General features: G+C 34.5%; 1 protein-coding gene and 1 long non-coding RNA gene across 3 annotated transcripts in view; both read left to right on the top strand.

Annotated features, from left to right (window-relative positions):
- Positions 1-12,705, top strand: part of LOC136812806 (uncharacterized) — an 88,080-nt gene that overhangs the window by 22,474 nt on the left and 52,901 nt on the right. The gene's annotated exons all lie outside the window — the stretch shown is intronic.
- LOC136812803 (E3 ubiquitin-protein ligase MARCHF1-like) lies at positions 1,348-8,951 on the top strand. Of its 2 annotated transcripts, none has more exons than XM_067069327.1 (4): positions 1,348-1,511; positions 6,907-7,155; positions 7,404-8,004; positions 8,542-8,951. In XM_067069327.1, the coding sequence occupies exons 1-4, from the start codon at positions 1,348-1,350 to the stop codon at positions 8,890-8,892; spliced, it is 1,365 nt and encodes a 454-aa protein (XP_066925428.1). In that variant the 3' UTR covers positions 8,893-8,951. The 2 variants fall into 2 exon arrangements, with proteins under 2 accessions (XP_066925428.1, XP_066925429.1); XM_067069328.1 differs by lacking the exon at positions 1,348-1,511 and adding an exon at positions 3,350-3,463.

Below are 12,705 nucleotides of genomic sequence, written 5' to 3'. Positions count from 1 at the left end.
TATTGGATTATTAGAAGTACATGTTTTTGTTCAATTTGAGTAATGAAGGATCGAATTTTTTTTCATAAGAACATTTTTAACTTTCTTATGCTTATTAAATGTAACAAAAGATTTATTCTATAAAGCTATTGTTTTGGAACAATGGAGTTATTGTTTTAACACGTCTTATGTTTAGGAATAAATTTGCAGTAGTGTTTTTTCTTTCAAAAAATTCTTCTTTTCTTCGTGTTACTGTTTGAGACACATGCAGTGGTTATTCGAAAACATGAAAAAGATAACAAAAGATTGTTTCATATCCGTACTAATGATAAAAAGGGAGCCTAAAAAATCCTAAAATACTGAACACAATGAAATTCTAAAATCCCAACATCATTTTTGATATCTTTTTTTCTTCTTTTTCGATCAAATAAAAATTCAAAATAGATAAAAGCAACAATAGAATGGGATTAAAAAAAAGAAGCAAAAATAAAACTTTCTGATTAGAAAGTAACCGAAGAAACTCACAAAAAATAAGACGAAAAATTATGCGTCATTTGCTAAATGTTGTGTATTGGTGCTACTGGTTATTATCTAGACCCCTGGTATCAGCTGTATGTTTGAATGCTATAAATGATTGTGAATTCTGTTGAATTTGTGTCAAATGACCTGAATATCTTAGTAAGTTGATTAAGTTACTTAGAGAGGAGAAAATGCAAAAAATTTTAGCGTGGATTTAATTTGGCGAATGATAAATTTCATAAAACTTCACGGAGATTTATTCTAAAGTTACTAAGATGCATGAAATTGCTATGAAATATAATTGGAATGATTTTTTTATACGATTACTTTTTTGGTAAATTTGACGGGGATCTAATTTAGCGAATTCGTATAAATTTGACAAATCCCCGCAAAAATAAATCCACTTGAGGTATTTTGGTGAAATTTGATTGAATTCTTTTTAAACAGACTTGCCTGACTCCTGGTTAGTGAATTATTCTGAAATTCGTTAGAAAAATACAGTCCTGTCTCACATCCCCGGTGGAAATTTCTACCGAAATCCCAATGGGGATAGAACCTCTATTGTTCCAAGCTCAAAAAATCCAGTAGGGTATCTGTTCGAGTGCAACCTTTTACCTTTAATTTCAAATGGGGATGAAATCAAAGACCAATTTTAGGATATTTTTCACACCTTGGACTCAATTTTGGCCAAATTTTCCAGTGGGGTGGGGGTCACGACAGGTCTGTGAAACAGAAAGGGGTGTAAAATTTAAGAAGTTAGACAAATAATTTCTCTATTTTCAGTGATAAATAAATCATACAAGACTAATACACAATAACGAAAACAATATCCAGTGCAGAAGACCAACGATGGAGGTGAATTGCAAATCGAGATACCATTTGAAAATCTCCACCGATCAACGTGTCTATAAAGATTGGAAGAAAAATGGCGGAGGTCCTATTGAAATCAAATATGCTGACAACTGCAAAAAATGTAAACGACACAAAAAGAACCTGATCAAACAAAAGAAAAGGTGATGTCATTTAAGTGAATACCCCTGTCTCATTGATACTTTGGGAAATTTATACCCCGGGGTTTGATTAGAATGTATATACTGAATACGATTGTATTCGTTATTTGTTAAAGACGTCTCTGATTTAAACGTTATAGCTCAAGGATCTTTTGACAATTGATTTTATTGGGAATAGGTTTCCTTTCAGTAATCAAACTGGCACGCAACATCGTTTTAACAACCGTAACGTTAGATGAACGTCAAAACGATTTGTGTCCAGAAGCATCTTCTTGGAAAGGGGATATAACTTTGATACATGGGTGTCTATAATCCTTTGAAGAGTGAGTAAAAAGTATTATTTTCTCCACAGAAGTTTAAAAAAAGGTCAAGATAGATTTGAAAATACTTTTATGAACTGCGAAACATCAACCATTCGCAAGGGGGTTAGATTTCATTAAATTTGTTACATAACAAAGGTTTTAACTGTATTAGGAAGGAGGTCAAATGAGAAATTAATTGGTCTAAAAGGGCTTGAGGAAGAAGCGGGAAGAAGTCAATAAACCCAACTCCCTTTTCTCTGGAACAAATGGTTTGCCAAAATAAAATACATAGGAAGGGGTCATTCGTCGTTCTTCTGCGGAATGTTTTAAGAGTAGTGTGCTATTTACGCAAGCGTATTGTAACCATCTTTCTAACAGTATATAATTATAACATGTATCAACTTTAAATAATCTAGTGGCTTGTGAGAACTTTATTGGAAATTGGTAACATTACTGCGTGCGAGACAGGGCTGTATGAACATTTTGGGTCATGATCATTTGGGTTTAGCCTCAATGAGGGTATACTCCAACCAAGTTACTAAAAAACTTCGGAGGAATGGGGTTTCAGTTTGAAGAACGATAGGCCAGACAATTTGTCAAAACAAAATAGACAGGGATAATCTCTCAATGACAGCTTTACAAACTGTCAACAGAACCAAAAGGTTGCATTAAATAAATAGATCGATTTCAACTGCCGACTGGGTAAGGAATCTGAGACTACCAAGATAATTTTTGGCTTCAGCTATGATGGTCTAGTTAGGATAAATTTATTGGCAAAATTGTAAGATAACTCTATTAATACAAAGGAAAGAAAAACTTTAAATATGTGAGTGTTGTAAAAATTGCTCAAAACTTTTTCTCATTCAGATCACAAATACGAGCAAAGACTCAGGTTATTTACTAGGGCAATTAATGAATATCTTTAAGGGATAGTTGCATTTGAAGTTTATGTAGTTTTGAAGCTGATGCTTTTTCTTTCACATAATCATATTTTTCTGATGTTGGTTGGGAAGTTTGTACGTGCTGCTCAGGGGATATATCAGAAAGTTGTATCAAACAACCAGAGTTCAAGGTCAGCCAAAACTTTTGAAAAAAAATATTCAACAAAAAGAAAAAATCGGAGGGTGGGTTATCAAAAGTTTGAATATACAAGGAATAGAAAACGAGACTTTTTTTGTATTTTTTGAAGAGGAGAAGGAGAAGTTTTTGATGATTCCTGATTCGATACTTGGTTGAATGGAAATGTTGGTATCTAGTGCTCACTGGGGAGAAGATCCTGCATTGTAGAGATTTTCTTTGATGACAATTTTACGTAACGGATGACCTATCGCTCCTTCAAAGATAGAAATCGATATATTGTGTATGTTAAAAAAATCACACCGCAAATTTTCTCTCGTTCGTCCTATATCATGATGAAAACCGTGAGCTGACGTCTGCACTCAGACTTTTATATAGAAGGCGAGAATTTCTCACACAAACGTATGAAATATATTTGAGATTGTTATCATCGGGGAGAAACTGAAGGAAGAGAGGAGAGGATTTGGTCAGTTTGATTGAGATGTCTGGTGCTCAGATGCAAGGACCTTTTGAAACGTACTTTGTGGTGGACTGGGGCATACTGAAAGTGTTTGAACTGACACCAAAACAAAAAAGGTAAATATATGCAAAGAATTGGAATGCTATGATTTTAGTGTTTTCAAGAGGCAAGTCAGCAACTTACCCAAATAAGCCACCGTATCATCACCGTCATCTGATTTCCTGGAAATAAAGAAAAAGAACATTGTCATTGTAGACCAGTAAGATTTTCTGAAAAACTTCCCATACCATATTTGAAGCTAACAGAGGGAATAATAGCAATAGAAATACTACCCCTGCTCAAATTTGAAAGTAATCGGGTTTACGAGGTGCCTGGTGTGTGAACTGGAGTTTTTGAAATTTGACCTTTACAAAAAGTTTAAAATTATGACTGTCGATGGTCGAAAAAGGGGAAGTTGCAGTAAAAAGGTTCAACTATTTAAATTCTAAATAGCTTATTTATCGTAGGTTTCTTCAACTTGATCGAAAACCCTTTTCTTTTTTGATCTCCTGTAAGACATTATCCATTATCGGTGAGTTCAAATCAAGCATCCAGTGTTGTTGCACTGTTACCAGTTTAACGCAGGAATTATTTTTGTTGGAATATCTAATGAATGAGATTTGTTTCATTCCAAAAGGGTGATCAATCAACAACTATTCTTTTTGAAAATCCTTTCAAATCGTCAGACAAAACCGTGTAAAAACCACAGCAGGCGGGGTCTGTTGATTGAAAATGATCTACGAATAGATTTGCGTGTAATTTATTATGAACAGCCTGTACTATAAATGTTTCAGTGAACATCTCAGACGCTTCTATTTTCACGATTTTGTTATTCATTTTCGACTCGTGATCAACACCAGAGCGATAGAATACACCTTTTCGACCGTAGCCGCCAATTGCCGCGCGGGCATTTTTTTGCCAGTTTTACCACCCTAAAACCGTTCTTTTTCACCTACAGACAATAGAAAAAAGTGTAAAAAAAGGATTGGATCGAGTTTAGGGTGTTACATTAAATAATAAAGAAGCACGCGCCTGACCGCGCGACTATGGTCTAAAAGATGCATAGATTTCATAGAAAACTTTGATAATCATTTCGACCGAGATTGGAGATCGTTCATACAAAGTCTAAAAAGCACCATATGATACTATTTTTTTCAACCTCCGATTGCAGATTTCATAATTTCTGCACCATTAGCTTGCAATATTTGCTTTGGAGAGGGAGGGAGAGAAAAAGAGGGTGGGCAGTTATCTTGACATTTTATCAATATTTTTGCAAAATTGTCTCCGGGGCGAGCCATTCTATATTGATTGCTTTCACACCTTTGAAAAGTTTTTTTTTACCAGCTTTTATTTTGACATACCTATCTATAGCAAATCAAATTCGCATTAACTAAGCTAAAGAAAAATGCGCTGATTTCTTTTGGACCCTGGATTCTTTAAGACACGAGATTCTCCTCGTAGTGCACAATTAGATCCTTGAACGAATTCCAGACGTTAATATGATGAAGATGACAATCAAATATCCACTCATAGCTCTCTCTATCAATGATTGACCATTTTATAAGTGTAAGGTAGTAGAGTTTCATTTTATGAGAGGTGAGAGATACTTGTTGTTTTTGTCTGAGATATGTGCCAAATCATCGGAAGCACTATTTTGACAGGTTGTAGTGGTATTACAAGTCTCTTTTGTATGTAGGAGAAAAATTACATCAACTGAACATTTTTGCAAGGTTCAAACTTCTGACTTTTGACGTAGAGAGAGAGTTCAAATTTAAGCCAATACAAAGCGAGTTTTGTAAAAACTGCAGTCGCCAATTGACAGTTCTGAGTATTACTTGCCGAAAATAAATAAATATTACTCAAAGCCCTTCATTTGATTGATATATTGGATGCATATCTTTTATGGTGCTATATCTCTAACGGATTATATCAGACGAATCTTTGAAAGAGGTAACAGCCAAGGAATATCCATCTAGGAACAAAGTCTTGGCCATTCTTAACAAAATGTGAGTGATTTTCAATGTAAAAATTTAGGTTTAAGGGGAAATGTACAACGACAAGACACTAGGTTCGAGTTTACCTTGGGAAACCAAAATATAGGACAAAAACTCTTGAACACTTCGTACACTAAGTACGTTGGCTTATTATATATCTGAAGCTGTTGAAAAAGGCTCCACTTTCGGAGGCAGAATTTACTTTTGATGTGACAAAACCAAGAAAGAAAAAGATTTTAGACGTTAGATGACACTAACACTTCAATGTCTAACTCATCGCAATGATGACATCATCCTAATTTGTTGCACCGTTTTTTACTATTTGTCACTTTATTTTTTTCTTTATTTCCTTAAAAAGAGCTTTAAAGCCATGGCTGAGCTCCGGGTTAAGACTTACCATAACTGATTATATCACATTTAAAAAGCAGGTTTATCAAAATTGTGTGATATCAATTCTCTCGTCCAACTGTTTGGCTTGGGCTGAGTGTAGTCAAGTATATGTTTGAAAGGGTCTGTCTATGTGCATAGGCCTTTTTTGAGGCTCTTTTGTTATATTTTAGCACTTTGAAAATCGAATTGATCTTATTATGTTCTTAGAAGTTATTTGCGTTATCTAAATAGTTTTTTGTTTATTAGTTCGCTTAGTTTGAGTTATATCAACAAGACTTTTTTGGAATTTCCGAGGCTCGATATTCTAAAGTGTTCTGCCCATTCTTTTGCGTTTTTATGAATTCACGAAACCGTAAAAATGTCACAAAACTGTAGAAGAGAGGCGTATCCAGAAATTATTTTTTGATGAGATTTTCTTCATTTTTTTGCCTGGTTTTTAGTTCATCTTCATTTTCTCTTTAAAATTATTTTTCCTGTTTGAAAAGTTTCGCCTGAAAGTTTGATCACCTTTTCGATTTAAGAGGATTATCGTACCAAAAACAATAAGGAAATTTTTTTGAGTAGTAAAGCATTTTCAAAAACTTTTTTGATGATCTAAGCAACCCATTATGTTCAAAAGGGGAATGAAGAAGGAAGAAATATATGATAGGTTTTATATTTCTGAACGTGAGAGACTGAGAACCATAGATCAATAATTGAAAAGCGAAAAGTGAGGGGTTGATGGTTATCAGGGTTTTTTAAAACTTTTTGATAAACTGTTGAGCTCTTTTAAGACTTCTTCACGGGGCTTTATTTCATGCAAAGCTCCATAATATAGCAACAATATAACTTTATGAAAATATTTGTGAGGGATTGAGAACATCTTTCGATATGAGAAACATGTCGGTCGAAAAAACCTCTGAATATGTTACATTGCAATGAAAGGAAACCAAAAAAGCTAGTTCTGTTCTGTTCTTTCACTTTAGTTAGTCTACAGTAAAGTGGTGAATAATCGATAATTTGAAAGCTTTAGGATTTCCCTCCACTGGAATTGTTTTCTCTTTTTGGGAAGATTTTTGAATGCCGTAGCAACGATGTATCAAAGCACTATAATTATTACAGCAGTTTAATCATTTCGTTTAATTTCATTACTTCAGGAAATACGATGTGTATAAGCACTCCTTGCAAAACCAACCGCCTCCAGAATATCACAGCCGTAAAAACTCACTAAAAATGACCACATCCAAGAGTAGTGAGGATGGGGCCTTACACATCATGTCCATACCACGTGTTCCACCTCAAAAGGAATGGGACCCACGAATGACGATGACGTCACCAATTGAATGGGAAACAAGTCCTTTAGTTACGGCAGACGAGGAATCAGACATGTCGACAACAATTATCAAGTAAACATTTCTCGTCCTTAATTTCCTCTACGTCTGGCTACAGGGGATTTTCATCCTTTCGATAACTTAATCTTCACTTGTATCCAGAGATACGACAGAATCTGTGAATTATTTTTTCTTGATTTCTGAATAATTCTTTGGAAAACTTTGATGAAGTATATAAGAATCCAATAACAGAACTAGGATAGACCTAGATAGGAAGAACATATTAAGAATACTTTCCAAATGTTATTATTCCATTTCACCAGCACCTCAACAAGACCAGATGTCTTGATACAAAACAAAGGAAAACATCTACCTGACGTCATCAGCAATAATGAGGCACAAAGACAAGAGGACGAAGAGACGGATCGGGAAAGCTCTATCAGAAGTTGTGCAACTCACAAACCACGTGTCAAAAAATCTCGATCTGTAGATGTCGCAGAACGTAATGTGACCTCGACACCGAAAAAGTGCCGCTCTAGATCAATACCTACTGACCAAAGTATCCCAAATAAATACACGAAAAGTAGCACAACTGATGAAAATGAACATTTTATTATTGTCAATATCCCTGAGAATGCATTTAAGCCAGGTATGCAAAATGCAGATATCCACAATCATAACACTATCCTCTCCATCGCAGACGATACAGCGACAGTGGTATCAGAAGGCGTAAAATGTAGATACTGCTTAACCAATGACACTATCAACAATGAACCTTTGATTTCACCATGTCATTGTTGTGGAACTTCGAAGTTCGTCCACCAGAGCTGTTTGGAGAAATGGTTGACACTGCGGAATTTGGATCATTGCGAAGTCTGTAAAATGCATTATCGCACAAAATGGGTGCACCGCCCTCTTTGTTCGGTAAGTTATGATATATTCAGTCTACATGAGGATTTGGTTGGCTATAGTCACCGCTGAGGTTCTTGTTTGTAGGTTTTTGTTCAATTTATAAAAAAAAGCCTCAATTTGAGGCGGGAAACAGGGCTCGAGTTAGAAGAACTGAAAACAGTTATGTCAGACCGTGAGCTGTGGAGAGAGAGATACTCGGTATTTCCGACCTAACGGTCGAAGGAAGGATGATGATGATAAAAAAAAGACACTTTTTTATTCTGCTTCTGGCAGTTTCATGCCTTTTTGGTCTTTAGGCAGCTCAATCTTCAGATAACTCAAGAGTACACTCTTTTACATCATTGTCAACGCCAGAATTCAAAAGTTCCTGGAAAACTTCCTTTCGATTCATATTATAACCTAGTCGACCGTGACGATGTAAAAACAATAGAGAGAATTATCTTAAATCGCTAGATAACTGAGACATCCATGCGAAATATCGAAGCTTATCTATAGCTGTTACCTTTCCGAAGATATCAAAATCTCTATTTGTTTTATTATATATTCCAGTTGAACTTTCCATCAATGAAGAAACACGACGTCTTCCTTCTCATCCTAACCGTCGCTTTCTACGTCACTCTAATCTTCCAATTTCTCGGTGCCGTATACGTATCTATAATGGCGTCAGCATTAACACCCATGGTTACCATAGTTACACTGATAGGACTGTCCTTAGGGTTGATATGGTTTCTAACAGGTTCGATCGCACTGACGATTATTCTATACACTTCAGAATATTGGAAAGCATGGCGGAAAGCGAATAAACGAAAGATTCTTCTGACGGAGAATGCGAGAGATATACCGTTAAAGTCTCCCACCAGCTCCTTCCCGAGTGATTTATCCCAAGCTGTCGCCGTTTGAGATTTCAAAGTTGGAGAAGATTTAAAGAGATCCAGGGTCCTTTCATGTTGTATATCAGCAATAATAGACGATATCGGATTTAGATAAATGCAATGCATTCTGGTTTCTAGGGACTCTCAAAGGAATTATAATCTATTATAATTGATCTATTATAATTCCTTATGAGAGTCCCTAGAAACCAGAATGCATTGCATTTATCTAAATCCGATATCGTCTATTGGATCACACAATGTTGTGAAAATGTCCAGGTTGGAAAAGTCCAATAGTTGGACCTGGAACACAAATGAAAAACAAGTCAGGGTGTATCCACCAAGAAAACTTATAATGTGCTTCAGATGAAACTTTTATGATTCTGGCGATCACTTACTCCTTCAGTGTGTCGAATCACCATCAGACACTGAAAAATATGTATTGCCATACCACCTGATAACGGACATACTAGTAGATTTGTATAAAAACGGTTAAGGCTCCGCATGACTACTACAATGAGACCTGAGGCATGTAAAAAGGAGCTGTGAAAAATTTATTTTAGGATATCGATACTGGAGAAATATTTCCAGATTCTGCTTATCACCGAAATGAACGTCATTGTGAATATATGATTAAATTTGTTTTAATTTATTACAATTATGAATAGTTTTTTAAAAGATTTTATTTTCAGTATTTTACTGTTATTACGTTATTACAATTATTTATTTGACTCAAAAAGTTACTCGCAGTTTATATACAGTTTCGAAAATAAGCCAACATTTACTTCATCAAATTTATCTCACAGATTTTTTATTTTAGTAGAATTGCATAAATGTGGCAGGCCAATAGTCAACGAGAAGTAATTACTTGAAAATCACAAAAAGTGCTGTCTCAGCAAAATTGAATCTCACCAACTACTAGTCTGAAATTCTAACTTTCTATAGACTGGAGTCGTTTATAATGCGTATAATACTAATGATACCAATACTAATAATAATAAACCAGCTGCGCTGGAAGGTCAGCCTAAATTGCTTAATATGATTAGAAAGATATGTTGTTAAAAATTGATATGAATTACTAAAACGAGAGTAAAAAAATCATCAAATTTACGTTTGTATACAATATGGATTAACGAAAATATGCCATGTTACAATCTGTATGACAGAATAATTATTCGATTATGGGATAAATATTTAGATAATAAAAATTAGATATACAGATGAACAGCAACAAAAGGCTACATCAACAACAGATTCAAGAAAATAAAAGTCAAGCTGGACAAAAAATCAAAAAAGTTTCAAAAACGAAGATGCTGTAAATCAGTAAAAGTTAAAATGGTGTCATTCTTATTCATCTTAACTCCAGAGAAATAGTTTAGCTTAAAACTACATGTTTTTTATAATAAGCAATGAAAAATTCAAAATAAGGTTTACACCGACACCCAAAATACTATTTAAAATTTATTCAAATTTAAAGTTTTATGTTTAGCATACCCGGTGTCGTCCCAGAAAGACTGTAATTATTGTACTGTATTTTCCCTAATCTGAGCCTAAATATGCTTAAAAGTGCAATATTTACAGTCGGTCCAGTACGGTCCAAAAAAACAAACGTAACTGCCAGTGAAAAACGCAAGTCTAGAAAAAAATCATTTTTGCGTCAATAATTTGATGAAGAACTTCGTTCTTTCTCAAATTTACATAGAAGCTGTACTTTAATATACTTGATCAATTTCCATTTACGCTTTATCATAATTATCTCCAAGTCGGTCCAAAAAAACAAACTTAACTGCCAGTGAAAACGCAAGTCTAGAAAAAAATCATTTTTGCGTCAATAATTTGATGAAGAACTTCGTTCTTTCTCAAATTTACATAGGAGCTGTACTTTAATATACTTGATCAATTTCCATTTACGCTTTATCAATATTATCTCCACCAAGTCCAGCCAGAAGAACAAGTATATAAAATGTCTAGCTATCAAATCAAAAGAAAACACCAAGTTCGAGAAAACATTATTTTTGTGAATAATCAGATAATTAAGCTGTGAACTGTAATATATACCGGGTGCGCCACAAAAAAGTTTCTCTCTTTGAAACTAATTTTCTCGAAATCTAAGAATTTTAAAAGAACCGTTCCTATTTCATTGGCAAACAGAAAGATAGACTTAAATTTTGATGGGTCATTTATTAAATTTGATTCATTAGATCAAAAGTTATGCTCAATTGAATAGAAAAGTTACTTTCAGAAAGTGCTGAAAAACGTTAAAAATCGACCTATCAAATCAAACAGAAGCATAATTACACGATACATCAGTATTTTCGTTTCAGTCATTAAAAATGGTAATTAGCTGTCTAAATGACCTTTTTTGTATAAAGGAAGGTTGAATTTCAATGAAATGAAGAAAAATTCGTCGAAAAAGACCAAAAAATCTGGTAAAATTCATAAAAGTACATCAAATACGGGTTTCGAGGTAGATCCAGTCTTACATAGACTTTATCCAGTCAAGAACCAAAAATCTGAGGAAAATTTCGGTAAAAGTAAATTAAAGTGATTTTGATGAAGATTTTAAATCCTTTCAACCCTTCAGTTTCAAAATTTATGTGTTTAGTTACTGAAAAATGCTCTTAATCATGTAAAGGCTATTGTGATTGCCAATTTTAAAATAAAAATTTGATAGGTCGATTTTTAACGATTTCGAGCACTTTCTGAAAGTAACTTTTTCATTCAATCGAGTATAACTTTTGTTCTAATGAATCGAATTTAATAAATGACCCAACAAAATTTAAGTTTATCTTTCTTCTTTCCAATGAAATAGGAATGGTTCTTTTAAAATTTTTAGATTTCGAGAAAATTAGTTTCAAAGAGAGAAACTTTTTTGTGGCGCACCCGGTATACATTCCATCAAATTCCAGTAATTGTTGGTGGTTATTCTATATTCAATTCCAAAATGAAAAATATGTTTTCATGCTACAAAATAATGAGGTCTAGCAGGTAAAAAAATAACTCACAATTCAGGAAAAAACTTGAGCAAATAAGTTGAAATCTTCATACTTTATAGAAAAGAGCATCCTTATAATCTAACTCCAGTGTTGTATCTTCCTTAGTTATAAGTTTAAAAGCCACTTCAACAAGATATAATGATTGCATAAATAAAAGCTGGCAAGAGATAAACGGTGAAGGCTTCTTCATAAAGACGAAAGACATGTATCTATTTTTCGGATCTGGTATGCGGGAATAGTGTCAGGACCTGCAGGCGACCTGGTAGGGTTGGGTATGGGTGTGGTTTGGGTGTGGTTGCGTATCAGATTGGTTAGGAATTGGGTTATTATCAGTTAGGGTTAGGGTTGGAGCTCGAAACAAGCACTTTTTTGTGATTTTCTCTTAATACAGTCTGGTCTGCAGTTTGTACAATATAAATAGCCGTCAGAAGCTCTATCCTGGCATGAATCCGAGGCGCAGTGGATAAGGCAATGGGTTTCAAAACATCGGAACTTTGCATTTAGTGGGTTCGAATCCCACCGGTGGCGATCTGTCGGTAAGTCAGTCATTCAGTAGGTTAGAAAACATAGAAATTAACCAAGCAGAAAGTCAGAAAAACTACGAACAAGAGACTGGAAAGTACGAAATAAGTCCAGATCTGTCTTTCATCTTTGTGAAGAAGCCACGACCGAGATAAACACCGAACGAACGAAAAAGCACCGCCTTGGCAGCCATATTGAATTGTTTTTGACACATATCGGGAAACTTAGCCCGATTGGATGAATTGAAAGCGTATCCCAACCGGAACGCTGCCCTAAAAAAGCAAATACACAGATCGGGAAACCAAACTTAACCCGATCGGATGAAA

The sequence above is a fragment of the Clytia hemisphaerica genome, unplaced genomic scaffold (assembly GCF_902728285.1).
Source record: "Clytia hemisphaerica strain Z4C2 unplaced genomic scaffold, Clytia hemisphaerica genome assembly, whole genome shotgun sequence".
NCBI classification, from domain to species: domain Eukaryota; kingdom Metazoa; phylum Cnidaria; class Hydrozoa; order Leptothecata; family Clytiidae; genus Clytia; species Clytia hemisphaerica.
Note: the sequence above shows the minus strand (reverse complement) of the source record. Positions and strands in the feature narration are given on the sequence as shown.

Excerpts from the sequence above, each read along its gene's own strand:
- LOC136812803 (XM_067069327.1), top strand. The coding sequence starts at position 1,348 with ATGGAGGTGAATTGCAAATCGAGATACCATTTGAAAATCTCCACCGAT. Across the intron at positions 7,156-7,403 it reads ATGTCGACAACAATTATCAA|CACCTCAACAAGACCAGATG; the intron begins GTAAACATTTCT and ends CCATTTCACCAG. Across the intron at positions 8,005-8,541 it reads TGCACCGCCCTCTTTGTTCG|TTGAACTTTCCATCAATGAA; the intron begins GTAAGTTATGAT and ends TATATATTCCAG.